We start from the raw sequence: 22314 nt of genomic DNA, 5'->3' as shown, positions 1-22314 counted from the left end.
GGGCAGAAGGAGGCGTTAGGCTGTGTGGGGGCAGAAGGAGGCATTAGGCTGTGTGGGGGCAGAAGGAGGCGTTAGGCTGTGTGGGGGCAGAAGGAGGCGTTAGGCTGTGTGGGGGCAGAAGGAGGCATTAGGCTGTGTGGGGGCAGAAGGAGGCATTAGGCTGTGTGGGGGCAGAAGGAGGCATTAGGCTGTGTGGGGGCAGAAGGAGGCATTAGGCTGTGTGGGGGCAGAAGGAGGCTTTAGGCTGTGTGGGGGCAGAAGGAGGCGTTAGGCTGTGTGGGGGCAGAAGGAGGCATTAGGCTGTGTGGGATGGTCTGTTGGATGTTTCAGATTCAGACCCATTCTGATATGATGAATTGCTTTCAAAGATCTGACTAAGCATTTACCAACGTTTAGGACGTCTTTTTTTTGTCTTTATTTTTGGTGCAGTCTGGACCGGCCTTGATTTCAACATCTAAAGATTTCAATTTTGGTCGGACCTGGGCCAAATCTGAATTAATAATAGATGTTTGGTTAAGATTTTGTCGGATCTGGACCGGCCTTGATTTCAACATTTACAGAAGTCCAGTCCGGACCGGCGTACATTTGGCCCAAACATAGACATCTATCAGATTTGATCTGGTCCGGACCGGACTTGATTTGGCACAAACATACACGTCTATCATTGGTTCAAATTTGGTCTGGATCGGACCAAATCTGAACCAATTAAATGCATCTACGTATGTTTCACAAGTTTGGACAGTACAGTACAGCACAACAGAGCTCAGTAGAATACAGCAGAATACATTACATTATACCAGTGGTTCCCAAACAGTGATGGGGCGTGAAGGGTCGGCAGGCAGGGTACGGGGGTCCTAATCCAATTAAATAAATAATAATAATAATAATTTTAAGGAACTCAGTCCGGCTTTCAATGTCTCTTGAAAGTTGTAATAGTAGAAAGCACAAGGTGCAATTTCAAAATTGGGTAGTGCATCATCAGTTTTTCTCTTGTCATTGCATACCTTAGAAAGTGATTTATAACTTGTCAGAAACGTTTCTAGGCTTTTAATCCCATAGAATTGGTTGTAATGTTTGAGTCACTCAACTATCACATGTATAGAATTGCAAGAAAATGAGCTTTAAAACATCAAAATGTTCTCTGCACCCCATGACAAAATGCATACAATTACAGGAAATAAGCTTTCAGCCTGCAAAATGTTCTCTCTGCCAACAAGAGGGGTGGGAACAGTTTGTGTCATGAACAATTATTGTGCCCATAGAAATACATCTGGTGCGCAGGGGTGCATGGGATATTCCCCAATGCTGGAAGGAGAGCCTGAGTGAAAAAGTTTGGGAACCCCTGCATTACAATACAGTACACAGGGCAGTAAAGTAGAGTAAACTATACTGTACTGTACTCTATTGTACTCTACTGAATAAAACGCTACTGTCCTGTACCGTACCGTACTGTACTGTGATGTTAAAACTTGTGAAACATAGCCTAGAAGTCTATGATTCCTTCAGTTTTGGATGTGGTCTGCAACGACCAAAATTGGTACTTGTTTGGGGGCTGAGCTCCTTAGAATGATATTCAGCATGCTTTGCAATTGCTTGGTTTTACATTTGCATTTTGGTCAATCAGTAGATGCTCTTATCCAGAGTGACTTACAATCAGTGCATTCAACTAAGGTAGATAAACAACAACATATAGGCTGACAGTCGTAGCAATAAAATAAGTATTTGGTAACCATTATTGAGAATGTTATTCCAGTTGAAGTGGTCTGTTGGTTTATTCTTTAAATTTGGACGTCATTGCTGCCAGATTTAAACCTTTTGAAAAATCCCCGACTGGGTTATATTTAGCCAAAGCATAGATGTTTATAATGGGTTCAGATTTGTAATTGGATCTGACAGGTGGAGAACAAATAAATATTCTGTTACAATTTTCAGTTGGCTCCTCTTTCCAATATTAAATGGCTTGTGAAAATATATTGTGATATAACACTTACTTTATTGAGAATATGTGTCATTTAAATTTCGCCATAGAATAAATGAAAAAAAAAAACGTATTGTCAAAGTCATTTTGTATTTTCAACATCTGGAAAATATGTATTTTCGATGTCTTTTCATCTTTCATTCAGCACCTAAAATGCACCGTTGATGTCAACGTCTAGAAAATAATTCAGAAATATATGTTTTACTTCATTTTGCTTTCTGGGATATGCCCAAAGAAACCGTTGATAATAAAGGGTTAATGGCCTCTCCATATCTCTTGATCTTGTTATTTATCGTCATATTTAATTCAATATGCCCCAGTAAAGCCTGCCATCGACAGGATAACCAGATATCCAGCCAGCCTCAACCCACAATATTCGAGTGTGCATGGCTGGGGTGGATGTGTAGTGCTTAAAAGTAGTGAGAACATGGGCTATATGGGAATGGGAATGGGCTATAGCCAACCCATCAAGACAAGGCAATTTTTCATCCCATGACAGTTGAGGCATGATTGCAAGAGGTGGATGCCGTCCCGGTTTTAATCATCACTGTTATATAAGAGCCAATAGGGTGTGAAGAAGGGCGGAGCACACCATTCTACGTCTGGCAGCTGCGAAATAGAAAAGGTTTAGCCCACAGCCACAGTCACCTTGCTGCAAATAGGCAACCATCACTTTAGCCGAATGCAAAGAAAGCAGAATGGATATCCACATGTGCGATGAAGAACAAAATTGGATGCAACACCGGGGTTAAAAAACATGTAAAATACGGAGTGGAGTTAAAACCTTTTTGTAAAATAAATATTGAAAGTAATTCAGGTTTTTCTATCAAACCATTGGAAGAGGTTTTGGAACCATGTATCATGCCTTTAATTTCCCAATGACTGCGGAGCGCAGTCGGAATAAGGAGCGCCTGGAGGCCAGTCTGGCCGGACTCGGTGAGCTGGAGCTCAGCAAGCAGAGGCAGGAGTGCCTGGTCCTCGGTGCTCTGGCTCTGGGGGAGCCCATGCTCGAAAATTCCATAAGGAACGAGCTATCGGGTTTCAGCAGCTGGGGGCAAGAAAACTTGACATTGAGACGTCAGCTGGTAAGAAGTTAGAGAGATGGAGGTAGTTTGGACATTGTTGCTTTTTTTGTGGCAAATAGGTACGCAAATATACTTCGTGGAAACATCGTTGTAGTGCGCAGAATGGTTATTTGCCCAGGGTGGTCGGTCGCCACCGCGATTAACCCCCACCACCAATGCTTTGTTGACTACCGGTTTAAAAAAAATGTATTTTATATAGGCTATGTAGCGTATTACATAGCCTATATAAAATAATACTTTATTTTTTTGCCGTTAGTGGACAATGCATTGGTGGTGTGCGCCTATTGTTCAGCGACGACACTTATCTGCAAGTTACTTAACTTGATTAATGGTATCCCCATCTGAAAGGATCTAATCGTCCCCATCCTTCGGGCGCAGATTTATGCCTTGGAGCAACGAAATGGGGGGTGGAGCGGTCCACCGTTTAATTACCCATTGTTCCCTGCATGGCCCTACATGTATGTGGTATTTTACTTAGCAAGTGTTTATACCAATTAATTCGTTGACTTTTCTTTTTCAAATTCGTCTATAACGGGAGATGATGGACTATATGAACAGTTACATTTCTATTAAATCAATGTTGACAGGCCTATGTCTTTATGTGATATTAATAGCATAGCATCATATATAATGTACATAAAAGTTATGAGGCACGTTTCTTTCGCATGTGGAGATTTTCGACGTCCTTATGGGAACTAGCCTATGATTATGCTGCCAGAAATGGGCGTTATCCGTGTCCCACCACTCAAATGAGTAGGCTATCACCACGCGTATAGAGAATCCGGCCATCCAACCGATGTCATCCCAAATAATAATAAAAATATCTCTAGCTATCCATGACGGCAACTACTACACACGCATAGCATTAGCCTATTATAGAGCTAATGGGCTTCTGTAAAAACTAAAACCTCTTCAAATAATACATTATTTTCTTTGGAATGAATGGGATGTCACAATTTTCTCCTTATGCCCAACTTTCTCCTTCTATCCTCTAAAATACACGCAGGTTTAGTAGCCTTCAGACTACACTACACCCTCGACTCGCACACGTCCCACTGTCTTCAATAGAAAGCTCATATAAAAGAGGGTGAAAGCAATTAAATCAGCCACCTTCCTCTCCTCCAGCCTCCCCCGCGTTCCTCTCCTCGGCCGCGGCCCAAACAATGGGCGCATATGGAGCAGAATACTAATGAACCCAAGGGCCTCGGTGCGCAGACAGGGGAATCATGCCGCAACTTTAAAAACACAACTGGAACAGATCACCAATGAGATGTCAACGTAGAGCAAACTGTCTTTGCTTCGAATGGGATGGTAAAGATTATTTCTTAGACTGTGCGTGGAGTAACTGAGTACCCCTAAATGCTGCATATTTTCTCACAATGTGCAGTGCGCATTTCATCAAGTCATTCTGGTCGGTCCTTTAGAGGGATCTGTCATTTGGATCGATGGATATTAACTACATTGTCTATCCAAGCATGCAAGTAATTACACAGAAAATTCCTTGGGGAGTATTGGTTGGAGAATGATCTGACATCAAGGTCTAATTGAACCACCTCTATTCAGCTCATCTACCCAACCCAAACATCACTTCTCCATGTTCACCACTGGACCCAATCTCATATTGCATGTAGAGAGTCAATGTTGTGTGGAGGCTTTAAGACAGGTTCACACAGAAGCAACTGACCCATGTTGCCCTCTCCTGGGAGGGGGGGACAGTTCCCTTGGCAGGGGCTCTGGCCCCAGGGCCACCTGTCCTGTTTATAATGACCCAGTGTGAAGTTGCTGACAGCCATGCCATGCCAGACAGCAGCTGGTAAAGCACAAGACACTCTGAGACACCCTGCTGTGTGTGTTTGAAGATCTCAATCATTAGCTAGCCTTTGTGTGTGTTCATATTCACTGAATGGGCATGTGCGTGTGTGTGTGTGTGTGTGTGTGTGTGTGTGTGTGTGTGTGTGTGTGTGCTTCTGTGTCTCTATTGATGTATGTGCTTGGCCTCAGTTTGTGGTGATTTTGGCATGTGTAAGATGTCCTGTGCCCATGTGTCTTCCATAGAGGGCAACATCATTAGTGAGACTACCCCTCTCAGCGGTGAGTGACTGATGTCTGGGTGGGTGAGAGCTGCCTGGGCCTGGGGCTTTGTTCTTGTAACATCCCCCTTCTTCATTAGCCTAGCTTCCACCTGAGCTGGAGGCTCTTAGCAGCTGTGTCACCTGAGCACTGACTGACTGATTGGGAAGTCAAGCTGGATAGAGTCCATTCAGAGCCAGTTGTCCCTGCTGAGGAGGCAGGCCACTGAGGCCAGAGTGTGCAGCCTGCATGCCCCATTCACGCCTGTTATGTAAACATGGTGTGTGTGCATGCATGCATGTGTGTGTGCGCGTATGTGTGTCTGTGTGTGAACGGTGGCTTAGTCAAGCGGTGGAGTAGTGGGGGCCAGGGTGGTATTGTATAGCAGTAGTTTCCGGCCTCCCACAGTCCTCTCCCTTTGGTGCCAGTCACAACATTGCTTTAATTATAGTGGGGCTGTGTTCCTGATTCCATGGCTCCCCGGCTCTCTGCCACAAAGCTGCCTGGCTGCTCCCCTTCCCATCCCCCTCTCTAACGGAGAGAGCACAGGAGGCAGTCAAATAGTAATGATGACAGGCAGTGTGCGGTATGAGATCTGGGAGCCAGGAGGCGTCAATTAATAATGCGGCAGAATCAAAGGTATCACATGAAAGGGAGCCCGCTTGAGATCCCTCCAGAGCTACACACTCTGGAAGTCAGCAGTAAGTTGACTGTATGTTTGTTTGTGTGTCCTCAAAGCTTTGTTTGTGTTCTGTGTCATTACGTTTTAATAAGCCAGCCTTTCACAGTGTCTGCTAGTTCTATCCGTGTGAGGATAGCTTGCCAGAGGACCTAGGCCTAATGATCCATTTTGTGAAAGTGTGTCACGGATAAATTGATTTCCAATACACTGTTTTCCTCTCTCTTTTCCTCTCTCTCTTTCCTTCCTTCCTCGTATTATTTATTTGGTTTGGACTCAGGTAGATATAAAAACCTAGAGATCTCTTCCACTCTCCTATTAGGAACCACCATAATACAATGGTTTTGTATTTGATGTTAGTTTAGTGGCAGAAAACATCTCTCCAATAGGTTTTATTGCATAATGAATGCTTAGGCGGACAGCCTGGCTTCGGTCTTTTTTTCTGATCTATTCTAATCTGTCTGAGACAAAGCACCCAGAATCCCAGCAATTATTCCAGCGCTGCTGAGTGACCAAAAAAACAGCCATCCTGATGGCCAGATATGCTGCTGCTTGTTGTTTTTTTACTCAGTGTCGATATGAATAGGAAAGTTGAGATCTACAGTATGTGGAGTGTTTTTATACTCTCTAGCTCATTATGTTAGCTTTCATTGGTATGATGCTGGTTTGGCTCATGTGAAGGTTGGCTCCTTGTAATGCCAAAATGACAGGCTGTATTTTTCATTCATCTGTCACTGCACGCTCCACATACTGTATGGAAGAATTTCCCCTCCCCGCCACACTGCTGAAACCTTGGTAACTTTCAATGAATAATTTGCATCCCAGCAGTGTACAGCTACATCCTTTTTTAAGTAAGCCCCCCCCCCCCCCCCCCCCCACCACCACACACACACACACACACTCAGAAACACTCAAACACACTACACACACACACAATCAGACACACTACACACTCAGACACACACACTCAGACACACACACACACACACTCTACAGTGAAGCGTCTCCTGTCAGTTGTCTAACAGCCTCTCCATCCCCAAGACTCTGTAATGTAGAGTGTCACATCATTTTGCTGACATCTGTTAATTACATAATTTAATGTAGCAAAAGTCAGAACAGGCTAATTGAAGTGTGTGTGCGTGTGCGTGCTGGGGAGGCCATGCATAGTGTGTGTTGACTGTGAGTACTCAGATGACCTGAAATTGCCTGGCTGATTAAACAACCCCCTGGTGTTTGAGATGTGTGTGTCCTGCTGCATGTGCATCCACAAAAATAACATCTCGACACAGTTCCCACTACAGTGAATTATTCATGTTCCAGCTGGCTGCATCCTCAGGTATCTTACATAACTGGGATTGGGCTATAGTAGCATGCATGCAGCCATGCACACGGATGTGTATAGGCCTATATTATGACCACTATCCAAAGGTGTGAATAAAACATTCTGTATACGTTATTTGTTTAAGGTTAATAGTGTGTTTTGGTCATCCAGGTAAATGTATGAAAAATTACTACACTTGGTCATAATTCACATTGACTTATAAATATGTATGTCTAGTGTATGTGTTATCATGCCAGCGTGTTGGTCTGTTTCAGAGGGCGCTCCAGAGCTCCCCCTGGGGGCTAATGCTGGCACTGGAACAGCAGGTTTGTGAGCTGAGAGTGGACACAGATGATGTCATCTATGAGGGGACCCAAGGTGACACGATGGACAGTCGGCCCAGCTCAGGTACTCCTCATGCAACCTGGAGGCAAAAGAAATGCACACCTGTTTAGGCAAGGTGCTGGCTAGCAGAGTAGAATACTTGAAAAAGGACAGGAGAGCCGCACACTCTAGGAGCTCAGATGCAATAATTTTATAACCTAATAACTAATGTTTCGACAGACAAGCTGTCTTCATCAGGGTACAATTAAGCAATAAGGCCAGACGAGGTGTGGTATATGGCCACTATACCACAGCTAAGGGCTGTTCTTAGGCACAGTCCTTAGCCGCTCATCTATATACAGTGGGGAGAACAAGTATTTGATACACTGACGAAAAGCAGAACTTAATATTTGGTACAGAAACCTTTGTTTGCAACATACGTTTCCTGTAGTTCTTGACCAGGTTTGCACACACTGCAGCAGGGATTTTGGCCCACTCCTCCATACAGACCTTCTCCAGATCCTTCAGGTTTCGGGGCTGTCGCTGGGCAATACGGACTTTCAGCTCCCTCCAAAGATTTTCTATTGGATTCAGGTCTGGAGACTGGCTAGGCCACTCCAGGACCTTGAGATGCTTCTTACGGAGCCACTCCTTAGTTGCCTTGGCTGTGTGTTTCGGGTCGTTGTCATGCTGGAAGACCCAGCCACGATCCATCTTCAATGCTCTTACTGAGGGAAGGAGGTTGTTGGCCAAGATCTTGTGATACATGGCCCCATCCATCCTCCCCTCAATACAGTGCAATCGTCCTGTCCCCTTTGCAGAAAAGCATCCCCAAAGAATGATGTTTCCACCTCCATGCTTCACGGTTGGGATGGTGTTCTTGGGGTTGTACTCATCCTTCTTCTTCCTCCAAACACGGCGAGTGGAGTTTAGACCAAAAAGCTCTATTTTGTCTCATCAGACCACATGATCTTCTCCCATTCCTCCTCTGGATCATCCAGATGGTCATTGGCAAACTTTAGACGGGCCTGGACATGCGCTGGCTTGAGCAGGGGGACCTTGCATGCACTGCAGGATTTTAATCCATGACGGCGTAGTGTGTTACTAATGGTTTTCTTTGAGACTGTGGTCCCAGCTCTCTTCAGGTCATTGACCAGGTCCTGCCGTGTAGTTCAGAGCTGATCCCTCACCTTCCTCATGATCATTGATGCCCCACGAGGTGAGATCTTGCATGGAGCCCCAGACCGAGGGTGATCTTGAACTTCTTCCATTTTCTAATAATTGCGCCAACAGTTGTTGCCTTCTCACCAAGCTGCTTGCCGATTGTCCTGTAGCCCATCCCAGCCTTGTGCAGGTCTACCATTTTATCCCTGATGTCCTTACAGAGCTCTCTGGTCTTGGCCATTGCGGAGAGGTTGGAGTCTGTTTGAGTGTGTGGACAGGTCTTTTATACAGTTAATGAGTTCAAACAGGTGTAGTTAATACAGGTAATGAGTGGAGAACAGGAGGGATTCTTAAAGAAAAACTGACAGGTCTGTGAGAGCCAGAATTCTTACTGGTTGGTAGGTGATCAAACACTTATGTCATGCAATAAAATGCAAATGAATTACTTTAAAATCATACAATGTGATTTTCTGGATTTTTGTGTTAGATTCAGTCTCTCACAGTTGAAGTGTACCTATGATAAAAATTACAGACCTCTACATGCTTTGTAAGTAGGAAAACCTGCAAAATTGGCAATGTATAAAATACTTGTTCTCCCCACTGTATTTATATGTACATATTCTCATTCACCCCTTTAGATTTGTGTGTATTAGGTGGTTGTTGGGGAATTGTTAGATTACTTGTTAGATATTACTGCACTGTCGGAATTAGAAGCACTAGCTTTTTGCTGCATTCGCATTAACATCTGCTAACCATGTGCATGTGACCAATACAATTTGATTTGATATGGTTGGTATATTGATTGATTTGGTATATTGGCCATATACTGTATCACAAACTCCTGAGGTGCCTTATTGCTATTATACACTGGTTACCAACGTAATTAGAGCAGTAAAAATAAATGATTTGTCATACCTGTGGTATATGGTCTGATATACCACGGCTGTCAGCCAATCAACATTCATTCAGTGGCTTGATATCATTGGTTAATTTACATATATAAATACAACATTTAAAAACATGAATGGATAGCATACAATCATAGATACAGTTTGTTGAGGGCATTTAGCTGTCCCCAGTTTCCCTTGAAAACAGTTTTCCCCTTTAGCCAATTCTGTCGAATCAAATATGGCTGAGATGCAAAGAAAATTAAATGAAAGGATGTACAAAAAGGGTCAGATTAATACCGTCGTTGAGAAAATCCAAAACAAATCGAGATATGATCTCTTTCAAGGACCGTCTCACAAAAGAAGCATTCTTCCGTTCTTACTACTATTCAAAGTGCTCTGAACAAATTAAGGGAATCATTCACAAACATTGACACATTCTAAGATCCGTTGTCAGTATCGGTATTGTGTTTTTGGACCCTCCCTTGATAGTGTTCTTGCGGGGCAGAAATCTCAGAGATCAGTTGGTAAACTCTGATTTACCACCCCAAAATACCCTTCCACAACATCTATTTGCACCTCTACCGGATGGAAACTACAACTGTAATGGCTGTGCTCAATGTAATGGCACTTACAAATGTAGATCCTTCAAACATCCCCAAACAGGAAAACAGATCCCAATCAAAGGTGTTATCACATGCTCCACTAAGGCAGTTATTTATCTTATAACTTGTCCTTGTGGTAAAAATTATGTGGGTAAAACGAAGCGCATAGTAGCACCAGTAGGTGCAAGAACTCAACGTACTGTACCCAGTAGCAGCCCACTTTTTGGAAGCAAACCACTCTATTTCGTTCCTACGTTATATCCGCATGGAACTCGGCATCCTCCCTAAGTGAGGGGGTGACCTTGGCAATTTATTGTTAAAACGAGAGGCTGCCTGGATTTTTAAGACCTTTGCTCCCTTCGGTCTCAAAGTTGACTTTGATCTGAAGCCATTTTTGTGATTATTGTGATTTTGCTATTCATTGTAAATGTTTGTAGGCATATGTAGCCAAACTGTATCTATGATTGTACGCTATCCATTCATGATTTTATGTGTTCTATTCATATCTGTAAATTAAAAAATGATATCAAGCCATACCCAGCCATGATTTCAGACACCTGTGTGTTCTTTGACACTAAATAAAGTAGTAACCCAGTGTTTATAAAAAATAAAAACATATTTTTTAAATTATTATGTTTTTTTAAGGGTTGGATCAGCTTTAATATTGCATATAGATTGTTGCTTCCATCAATTTAATTGTCTGAATAATTTCCAATCCCCCATATATGTTTTGGGTAAATATATATATCCATAAACATGCATACTATATATACATAAACATTCATACATATATACATACACTTTTTTAAAATATACCCTTATTATTCCCTGCAAACCCTACCACCCCTCCCCCAATAGGAGTAAACGAATAAACAACACTTAGGCTTCTACCTTCAGTTTACACAACTTATACACATTTTACAGAAACAATCTATTTTACAATAGTTATATTTTGTTTGTTTTTAGTCCTTCCTCTATTTCTGTTGTCCATCCAGTTTGATTTGTATTTGTAACTGTGCTATTTCACAAAATGTCTGAACCTATATACATTTTACAGACCCCGTATGTTTTACATTGGTTATCTTGTTGTTATTAGTCCCACCCTTCAGCTCCATTCAACCCCTCCCATGTATCTCTTAACACCATCCATTTTGGATTTCTATTTGCCATATATTTTTAAACTGTGCTGTGATGCTTCACAAAAGTACTGAACCTTTCTATTCTCATAGCTTCTACAGATTGTAAATTAAAGATTAAACATTGCTAAAATAATAATTATATTATTGATAGATTGACTATAACTTTTCACATCACCCAGTATTGCTATCTGCAGCATTAGTTCTAGGTAAATGTTGCAATTCTTCAGCCATTCCTGGATCTGTGACCAAAAACGAGCTACATATGGACAGTACCAAAATAAATGATCTAATGACTCTGCCTCCTCGCAGCAAAATCTGCAGCGCTGGGAGGATTGTATCCCCCATATATATAACATTCTATTGGTTGCAAGAATTTTGTATAATAATTTAAATTGAGAAATTCGTATTTTTGAATCCGGCGTTGTTTTACGTGTCAATTCATAAACCATGTGCCATGGAATCAGCACATCGAAAACTATTTAGGAATTTATATGGCACAGCTATCAAATTTTTGGTCCTTAAATGAAATTGGTATATGTTTGTATTTATAACAATTTTCTTTAACCATTTATGGTCTTTAATACAGGGCCGACAGACAAGTTCCTTACTTTTTCCCCCTTCTACTTGCCTCTTCCATTTTTATGTTAATGCTGCAATTAGTTGGTTGTAATTTTGGGTAGAGCGTTTCCATATGTCTGTGTTAACTGCATGTGTGATATAACTCCACCAGTCCTATTTATGATATAATTTACAAAAATTATACCTTTTTTAAACATTTTATCGGAAAAAAAACGTTTTTTTTAATCAATTAGTATATTTGAGTTTAACGTCTCTTGGGTAGGGGGCAGTATTTTCACCTCCGGATGAAAAGCGTGCCCAAGGTAAACTGCCTGTTACTCAGGCCCAGAAGCTAGGATATGCATATAATTGGTAGATTTGGATAGAAAACACTCCAACGTTTCCAAAACTGTTAAAATAATGTCTGTGAGTATAACAGAACTGATATGGCAGAAAACCTGAGAAAACATATTTTCATGTGGCTGTTTTTCAACTCAATGCCTAAAGAGAATCCAATGGGTTAGGAATCAGATTGCAGTTCCTATGGCTTCCACTAGATGTCAACAGTCTTTAGACATGGTTTCAGGCTTTTAATTTAAAAACGACGAGTAAAAAGCCAATTTGGTCAGAGGACAGAGGATGTATGCTGACCTGATTTGTGCGGCGTTTGTTATTTTTCCTTTCTATTGAAAACGGGATTGTCCGTTTGAAATATTATTGATTGTAAAGACAATAAACAACCTGAGGATTAATTATAAACATCGTTTGACATGTTTCAACAAACTTTACTGGTACTTTTAGTATGTATTCGTCTGCCTGTTGTGACCGTCTTGGAGCCATTGGATTACTGAACAAAACACGCCAACAAAACTGAGTTTTTGGGACATAAAGAGGGACTTTATCGAACAAATCAAACATTTACTGTGTAACTGTGAGTCTTGTGAGTGAGACCATATGAAGATCATCAAAAGTAAGCTATACATTTTATTGCTATTTCTGACTTTAATGACTCCTCTACTTGGCTGTTAAATGTTTGTATGCTTTTTTACACGGGCGCTGTCCTCAGATAATTACATGGTATGCTTTCACCGTAAAGCCTTTTTGAAATCTGACACAGCGGCTGGATTAACAAGAAGTTAATATTTAAGCCGATGTATAACACTTGTATATTTTATGAATGCTTATGTATGTATATTTCTGTATTTTGAATTTGGCGCTCTGCAATTTCACCGGATGTTGGCCAGGTGGGACGCTAACGTCCCACATACCCTAGAGAGGTTTTAACCACAATATTCGTTGTATTATTTGTTCTGTCTTTTCAGGAGGATTAAAATGAAATTGCAACCAACTTTCTAAGGCTTGTTTTAAAAAAAACTATATTTTGGAGATTATTTCATTTTCAAATAACCGAAAATGAGCAGTTGTAATCTGAATAAAGGGGAAATGATCATTCTTGAACATGGGGTGAGACATTCTTAATTGTTTACTAGAGAACCATTTCAGATTTAAGTATAATTTTGGGATGACTGATGCCTTTAGTGAGAGGTCTAATGCTTTAATATTTAATCATGTCTGCCCTCTGAATTCATATTCGTTATATACAGTGCCTTGCGAAAGTATTCGGCCCCCTTGAACTTTGCGACCTTTTGCCACATTTCAGGCTTCAAACATAAAGATATAAAACTGTATTTTTTTGTGAAGAATCAACAACAAGTGGGACACAATCATGAAGTGGAACGACATTTATTGGATATTTCAAACTTTTTTAACAAATCAAAAACTGAAAAATTGGGCGTGCAAAATTATTCAGCCCCTTTACTTTCAGTGCAGCAAACTCTCTCCAGAAGTTCAGTGAGGATCTCTGAATGATCCAATGTTGACCTAAATGACTAATGATGATAAATACAATCCACCTGTGTGTAATCAAGTTTCCGTATAAATGCACCTGCACTGTGATAGTCTCAGAGGTCCGTCAAAAGCGCAGAGAGCATCATGAAGAACAAGGAACACACCAGGCAGGTCCGAGATACTGTTGTGAAGAAGTTTAAAGCCGGATTTGGATACAAAAAGATTTCCCAAGCTTTAAACATCCCAAGGAGCACTGTGCAAGCGATAATATTGAAATGGAAGGAGTATCAGACCACTGAAAATCTACCAAGACCTGACCGTCCCTCTAAACTTTCAGCTCATACAAGGAGAAGACTGATCAGAGATGCAGCCAAGAGGCCCATGATCACTCTGGATGAACTGCAGAGATCTACAGCTGAGGTGGGAGACTCTGTCCATAGGACAACAATCAGTCGTATATTGCACAAATCTGGCCTTTATGGAAGAGTGGCAAGAAAGCCATTTCTTAAAGATATCCATAAAAAGTGTCATTTAAAGTTTGCCACAAGCCACCTGGGAGACACACCAAACATGTGGAAGAAGGTGCTCTGGTCAAAATTGAACTTTTTGGCAACAATGCAAAACGTTATGTTTGGCGTAAAAGCAACACAGCTCATCACCCTGAACACACCATCCCCACTGTCAAACATGGTGGTGGCAGCATCATGGTTTGGGCCTGCTTGTCTTCAGCAGGGACAGGGAAGATGGTTAAAATTGATGGGAATATGGATGGAGCCAAATACAGGACCATTCTGGAAGAAAACCTGATGGAGTCTGCAAAAGACCTGAGACTGGGACAGAGATTTGTCTTCCAACAAGACAATGATCCAAAACATAAAGCAACATCTACAATGGAATGGTTCAAAAATAAGCATATCCAGGTGTTAGAATGGCCAAGTCAAAGTCCAGACCTGAATCCAATCGAGAATCTGTGGAAAGAACTGAAAACTGCTGTTCACAAATGCTCTCCATCCAACCTCACTGAGCTCGAGCTGTTTTGCAAGGAGGAATGGGAAAACATTTCAGTCTCTCGATGTGCAAAACTGATAGAGACATACCCCAAGCGACTTACAGCTGTAATCGCAGCAAAAGGTGGCGCTACAAAGTATTAACTTAAGGGGGCTGAATAATTTTGCACGCCCAATTTTTCAGTTTTTGATTTGTTAAAAAAGTTTGAAATATCCAATAAATGTCGTTCCACTTCGTGATTGTGTCCCACTTGTTGTTGATTCTTCACAAAAAAATACAGTTTTATATCTTTATGTTTGAAGCCTGAAATGTGGCAAAAGGTCGCAAAGTTCAATGGAGCCGAATACTTTCGCAAGGCACTGTAAATAGGCCCTTTTAATTTTTGTCTGGTTTGCCATTCCAAATAAAATGTAATATCTTTTGTTCATATAATTTAAGAAGCAGGTCACTAGGTGTAGGCTAAACCATAAGCAAATATGTGATATGACTAAAGAGTTAATCAAATAGACAGGTATTTTCCTTTCCATGGTAGCAATATATAATCTATTTTTTCTAACTTTCTATAAAAATGTATTGGAGTGAGATCCTTTCTTTCTTTCAGGATTTGTATACCGAGTATGTCCACATCTCCGTCAGACCTTTTTATTGGGAAACTACACGGTAATGTAAAAATATAATTTTTTTTGTGATATACGTAATATAGTAAGTACACTTACCATAATTTGGTTTAAAACCAGAGAGGTTAGCAAAATTATCTAGATCCTCTATGAGGCTGTGGAGGGATTCTAATTATGGTTTTAAAAGAAAACATGAATCATCAGCGTACAATGACACCTTTGTTTTTAAGCCACGGATTTCTAATCCCTTAATATTATTGTTGGATCTAATTTTAACAGCTAACATTTCGATATGCCGATAGTGGACAACCTTATTTTACTCCTCTTGACAGTTTAAAACTTTCTAAGATGTAGCCATTATTTACTATTTTACACCTTGGGTTACTATACATATCTTTAACCCATTTTATAAGAGATTCCCCAAAATTTAAATATTCTAGGCATTTATATATACACTCTAGTCATACTTTATCAAAAGCCTTTTCAAAATCAGCTATGAAAACACTGAAGTGTAAGAGGCCTCCAATTTTTTTAATGGACTGGATCTTTATATACAGTGGGGCAAAAAAAGTATTTAGTCAGCCACCAATTGTGCAAGTTCTCCCACTTAAAAAGATGAGAGAGGCCTGTAATTTTCATCATAGGTACACTTCAACTATGACAGACAAAATGAGAAAGAAAATCCGGAAAATCACATTGTAGGATTTTTAATGAATTTATTTGCATATTATGGTGGAAAATAAGTATTTGCTCAATAACAAAAGTTTATCTCAATACTTTATATACCCTTTGTTGGCAATGACAGAGGTCAAACGTTTTCTGTAAGTCATCACAAGGTTATCATACACTGTTGCTGGTATTTTGGCCCATTCCTCCATGCAGATCTCCTCTAGAGCAGTGATGTTTTGGGACTGTTGCTGGGCAACACGGACTTTCAACTCCCTCCAAAGATTTTCTATGGGGTTGAGATCTGGAGACTGGCTAGACCACTCCAGGACCTTGAAATGCTTCTTACGAAGCCACTCCTTCGTTGCCCGGGCGGTGTGTTTGGGATCATTGTCATGCTGAAAGACCCAGCCACGTTTCATCTTCAATGCCCTTGCTGATGGAAGGGCAATCACTCAAAATCTCACGATACATGGCCCCATTCATTCTTTCCTTTATCAGTCGTCCTGGTCCTTTTGCAGAAAAACAGCCCCAAAGCATGATGTTTCCACCCCCATGTTTCACAGTAGGTATGGTGTTCTTTGGATGCAACTCAGCATTCTTTGTCCTCCAAACACGACGAGTTGAGTTTTTACCAAAAAGTTATATTTTGGTTTCATCTGACCATATGACATTCTCCCAATCTTCTTCTTCAGACGGGCCTGGACATGTACTGGCTTAAGCAGGGGGACACTGCAGGATTTGAGTCCCTGGCGGCGTAGTGTGTTACTGATGGTAGGCTTTGTTACTTTGGTCCCAGCTCTCTGCAGGTCATTCACTAGGTCCCCCCGTGTGGTTCTGGGATTTTTGCTCACCGGTCTTGTGATCATTTTGACCCCACGGGGTGAGATCTTGCATGGAGCCCCAGATCGAGGGAGATTATCAGTGGTCTTGTATGTCTTCCATTTCCTAATAATTGCTCCCACAGTTGATTTCTTCAAACCAAGCTGCTTTCCTATTGCAGATTCAGTCTTCCCAGCCTGGTGCAGGTCTACAATTTTGTTTCTGGTGTCCTTTGACAGCTCTTTGGTCTTGGCCATAGTGGAGTTTGGAGTGTGACTGTTTGAGGTTCTGGACAGGTGTCTTTTATACTGATAACAAGTTCAAACAGGTGCCAATAATGCAGGTAACGAGGACAGAGGAGCCTCTTAAAGAAGAAGTTACAGGTCTGTGAGAGCCAGAAATCTTGCTTGTTTGTAGGTGACCAAATACTTATTTTCCACCATAATTTGCAAATAAATTCATTAAAAATCCTACAATGTGATTTTCTGGATTTTTCTTTCTCATTTTGTCTGTCATAGTTGAAGTGTACCTATGATGAAAATTACAGGCCTCTCTCATCTTTTTAAGTGGGAGAACTTGCACAATTGGTGGCTGACTAAATACATTTTTTCCCCACTATACCACTTGGATCCTGTTTCAGTAATAATAAAATCAGACCTTCTTGTTGTGTGTCCGAGAATCTACTGTTTATATAGGAGTGGTTAAAAAATGCTAATAATGGTCCTCTGAGTATATAAAAAAAAGAAATTGATATACTTCCACTGGTATGCCATCCAGCCTTGGAGTTTTCACAGCCTTAAAGGCTTTAATTGAATCAAGAAGTTCCTCCTCTGTAATTTAGCCTTCACATGAGTCTTTCTGTACAGATGTTAATTTTACATTATTAATAGAAAAAAAATCCATACAATTCGGTTCGTGGAGATGGAGGAGACTGAAACGAAAACATATTCTTAAAGTACTTTACTTCCTCTTTCAAAATACCATTCAGTGAATCATGCGTGACTCCATCATTTGTAACATGTATCAATAGAAAAATGTTGGTAGCATTTCTATGTTGAAGATTGAAAAATAATTTGGTGACCCGCAGTGTTTGTCATTATACCTGTCACGCCCTGATCTGTTTCACCTGTTCCTGTGATTGTCTCCGCCCCCTCCAGGTGTCACTTATTTTCCCCAGTGTATTTATCCCTGTGTTTCCTGTCTCTCTGTGCCAGTTCGTCTTGTATGTTAGTCAAGTCAACCAGCGTGTTTTCCCGTACTCCTTTTGCTATTCTCTTTTTGATACTCTTCCCGGTGTTGCCCCTGCCTGACTCTGGACTACTTTCCTGCCTGCCTGATCATCCTGCCCGCCCTGACCTTGATTCTGCCTGCCCTTTTGGACTCTGAACTGGTTTTGACCCTTTTTCCTGTCCACAACCATTCTCTTGCCTTGCCCTATTGGATTAACACATATTGTAAGACTCCAACCATCTGCCTCCTGTGTCTGCATCTGGGTCTTGTCTTGTGTCATGATAATACCCTGATGAAGACAGCTTGTCTGTCGAAACGTTGGTTATTAGGTTATTCAATTATTACCTCCGAGCTCCTAGAGTGTGCAGCTCTCCTTTTATTTTTCAACTTCTTATGCTACCACCTGTCAATGTCTGACCTCAGAACTTTAACCCCTGAACCACTTCAGAGGGGCATGGGGTACTTATATTTTTCTTAATGTAGTAACACAATTTTTTTGTGTGTTTGACTCATGTTCTCTATATTTTCTGTATACTCTTTTTACATTAATTGTGGCCCTATATTTCTTTGAAGTACATGTATAATGACTTTAACATTTCATTAGTTTGAACAAATGTTGTTTGTATGCCCTACTTTCTGCTGTTATTGGTTCTGTGATTTGTGAAAGAGCTGAGACGTCAGAAATTAGTTTGTCAACATATGGTTTGAGAGCCTGAAAGAGCCGAGGTCTAATGAGTGACGTCATCTGTGTTTCCCAGGGTTCTATGAGTCGAGTGAGGGCCAGTCTCCAAAGGGGCATTCCTGTCCCTCTGAGTTCCCAGAGCCCCCCTCTGGCTGGGGCTACAGCAGCACTGAGAGGCCCAAGTCTCTGAGTGAGTTCAGCTCACTCTCACTATCAACAGCTCTCTTTCAACCCCAATAGGGTTCATGGTATCATAGCAACAATAACATGGGCTGTCTTTACTATATTACGTTGTTATTATAGTTGCATTAGGTACTGGTATCAGTAGTAAAACACACAACTTCTCTCTGTGCTCTCCATCTACAGAAGATGCCCTCCAACTGACAAGTGAGAGTCTGATGGAGCCAGCCCCTCGTGCCACTGTGCCCCACTCCATCTCTGCCCCCTATCCACCCCTGGAGGGCATCGCTGAGGAGGTGACGGCTGAGGAGCCCTGGCAGTGGGACCCACACTCTGCCCAGGGTTGGGAGGACCAGGCCACTGAGGAGGATTTCCAGCAGGCTCTGAGGGTAGAAGGCTACATCCTGGGTCTCATCCATCGCTACGCGTTCTCACCCCGGCCCTGCATGCCTCGTACCAGCCTGGGGCCTGACCCCTCCATCTCCTCCTCATCCAGCATTAACAGGCAGAGCAGCCTGCAAAGGAAACCCCCTCTTCACACCCCTGAGCACTGCATCCCTGACCCACAGGACCTCTACCCTGACCGTGAGTGCCAGGCCTGGGGGTGTGACCCTCTAGACAGGGAGGCGTGGGGGGGAGAGGCCCCATCCATGGAGGAGGACTGTTATCTGTCTTTACCCTACCCTCACTCCAGACCTCACTCCCTGGCCGGGGGGCATCCACCCTCCCTGGACCCCCCTTGTGGAGCAATGGACCCTTGTTTAAGTAGTGAGTCTGATTCCCCCCAGCACTACCCACTGTCCCACTCCCCAGCTTCACATAAACACCTTGTCAGAGCGCAGTACATTCCTGGGCAGGCATGCCACGCCCCTGTACTATCCTCACACTATCCTCCAGAATACTCCCCCTCACATTATCCTCCAGAGCCTTCCAAGCCCAGCCAAATCTTTGTGTCCCCAGACCAAAGCAGCTCAAAGGCCAGGGCCACGGGGAAGAAGAGTCATGAGGAGGGACAGAGCTCCAAGAAGCCTGACGACAGGACCTGCCGCTCCCAGTCTGAGAACAGTTTGATGGGGCAGAGGGCTTTCCCTAAGCACAGGTACAGCACAGCCGAGCGCCCCCAGCACCAGAGGTGCCAGGGTCCACACACAGGCCCCCAGCACAACAACACCGCTGGGGGGCAACGCTGGTGCTCCACCCTGGAGCTCAGCCAGGAAGAAGGGGAGACCCAAGGTGAGCAGGCCCACAGATGCCCACCTCGTAGGGTCCGCTACACCCAGGCCTGCTCTCATGCAAACCCCAACCACCACTCTCAGGTCCATGCCCAGCCTCGCCTCTCAGAGTACCCGGAGAGAGCACCTCTGTGTCGGGGAGAGGAGGGCCGTGTGCAGGCTGCCCCTGGGGAGTCAGAGTTCAGCAGGAGTGAGGTGTACTCCCCTGCTTCCAGCTCCCTCTCTAGTGACTCCGATGAGGGGGGGCTGGTGTGGCCCCAGCAGCTGCCCCCTCGTCTGGCCCCCTCTTCTTCCTCACCTCAGGCCTCCTCAAAGGACTCCACGCAGCCCAAGGCCTTTGTTAAAATCAAAGCCTCTCATGCCCTGAAGAAGAAGATTCTGCGATTCCGCGCCGGCTCTCTCAAAGTCATGACAACAGTCTGAAAATATGTCAGTCACTGATTGTTTCTACTGCCCATATCCTGCACAGTCTGATGGTTCAACCTACATCACCTACAGTTCACACCCTAACGTCTACCTCTGCTGGTCCGTGCAGCATTGTCATAAAATCAAAAGCTATTTTACCGTCAGGAAAAACTCAGATGTCTGTAACTGGCCTAAGATCAGTATCATGATATCATCTAGCTAAACCACATTTCACCATCAGACTGTGCATTAACTCTGCATTAACCATTCATTTGTTTATGAAAGTCATCCTCTGATGGTAACACTGCCATGTCACATATGGACACCTGAAAGTGAACCGCTACCTCTCCTCTCTCAGCTGCACCACCACCACCTGGACCTGAAGCCCATGTCTATAGCACTGGCCCTGTTCGTGACTATAGTGAGGGGTCAATACACTCATTTCTGTAAATACCTACCTGTGGCCTTGTTTGTATGAATGTAGTTTGTAAATAAAGATGTTGTGGTCTTTTAGGCCATGTGATTCATTTTCCACTTTCTAGTATTCAACCTAGAATAGTGGACACCAGATTGCCTGCTGGATATTTCTCACACATAAATACAGTTATTTTCACATTAGATCTTATTCAGAGCTGATCTGATTGATCAAAGACCAATTAGTGACAAAAATATCAGGATTGAGCTGCCTGTTAGACAAAGCCTCTCTCTGGCAGCCTAAACTGCTTTCAGTGTGCTAGTTGTATAACAGAAAGTGTACATCACCCCCCTGTGGTGTATCAGTAAAACTGCTTTAAACTTTGCTCAGAACATCTGCTGCATATTTTCATGTACCAAGATTTTGTACATGATTGAGAGCATGGTATACTAACCCTAACCCAGGCCTTAAGCTTTTTATTTCTATTAGTTTTTATGTCCCAAATGCGAACCCCCTCATCTTTAGGCAAGCACAGGGCACAGAGCACAGAGCTTGTGAATGATAAACAACTTGGTCACACATTATTTGGATAGTCTGGATTTTCCATCTGTAGATGCTCTACAGATGGTCATACTGTCAACAAACTGCCTGCTAAACTTACGGTTAGAATTAGGTTTAGAATAAGGGTTAGGATAAGGTTAGGATAAGGTTAGGATAAGGTTAGGGTAAGGGTTACGTTAAAGGTTAGGATTAGGGTTAGTAGTTAGTTGAAATGTTACTGATAGTCTATAGAGCATCTACATATGGACTATCCAAATAAAGTGTTAACAACCATTTCAAAATGGCACCAGTGAACTGTATTTCTAGGGAATGCAGGGGTGATTTATTGAGGATGTTGATTACCACATATGGTAAATGTCCAATTTAGGTATAATACCAGGAGTCGCTTGTCGATTTAACCGCTCTGACACAGTTCCACCTCCGACACTCCAAAACAAACGCTATGGGGATGTCAGCTAAATCGGATCTGATTGAATAAAGCCTGTAATTGCACAAGTGTGATTGCTGGCAGAGACATATTGCAGAGAAGACAGGGCTTCCTGTTCTGTTGCACAACACTGTATGTTGCACAACACTGTATGTTGCACAACACTGTATTAAAGTTCCTGTATTAGAGTTTCTGAACGCCCTCATCTTTAGGCAAGCACAGAGCACAGAGATTGTGAATGATTAACAATTTCCAAGTGGCACTATAGTGAAGTCTAAGAAATGCAGGGGTGATTTATTGAGAAAGTTGCACTGCTGATTACCACAGATGATATCTGAAAGAGAGAGTTTATCACAGTTGTGCCAGAGGAAGACGACATGGATGAGGGATGATGGGATGAAAGCATTTTAA

General features: G+C 42.4%; 1 protein-coding gene across 2 annotated transcripts; it reads left to right on the top strand.

The window, feature by feature from the left end:
- The first annotated feature begins 2412 nt into the window (after nt 1-2412).
- Nucleotides 2413-22308, top strand: LOC110507847 (dapper homolog 3). Of its 2 annotated transcripts, none has more exons than XM_021588209.2 (4): nt 2413-3063; nt 7409-7541; nt 18760-18873; nt 19050-22308. In XM_021588209.2, exons 1-4 carry the CDS (start codon nt 2833-2835, stop codon nt 20516-20518), a joined length of 1947 nt encoding a protein of 648 aa, XP_021443884.2. In that variant the 5' UTR covers nt 2413-2832; the 3' UTR covers nt 20519-22308. The 2 variants fall into 2 exon arrangements, with proteins under 2 accessions (XP_021443884.2, XP_036821157.1); XM_036965262.1 differs by lacking the exon at nt 2413-3063 and adding an exon at nt 3097-5834.
- Nucleotides 22309-22314: the final 6 nt, after the last annotated feature.

This window comes from Oncorhynchus mykiss, chromosome 27 (assembly GCF_013265735.2).
Source record: "Oncorhynchus mykiss isolate Arlee chromosome 27, USDA_OmykA_1.1, whole genome shotgun sequence".
In the NCBI taxonomy this organism is placed as follows: domain Eukaryota; kingdom Metazoa; phylum Chordata; class Actinopteri; order Salmoniformes; family Salmonidae; genus Oncorhynchus; species Oncorhynchus mykiss.
The sequence above is the reverse complement of the archived record's forward strand: the minus strand, read 5'-3'. Positions and strand labels throughout refer to the sequence as shown.

Bases quoted from the DNA above. Each gene is read 5' to 3' on its own strand.
- LOC110507847 (XM_021588209.2), top strand. From the start codon at position 2,833: ATGTATCATGCCTTTAATTTCCCAATGACTGCGGAGCGCAGTCGGAAT. The intron at 7,542-18,759 runs GTACTCCTCATG...TGTGTTTCCCAG, and splicing joins GGACAGTCGGCCCAGCTCAG to GGTTCTATGAGTCGAGTGAG. The intron at 18,874-19,049 runs GTGAGTTCAGCT...CTCCATCTACAG, and splicing joins TGAGAGGCCCAAGTCTCTGA to AAGATGCCCTCCAACTGACA.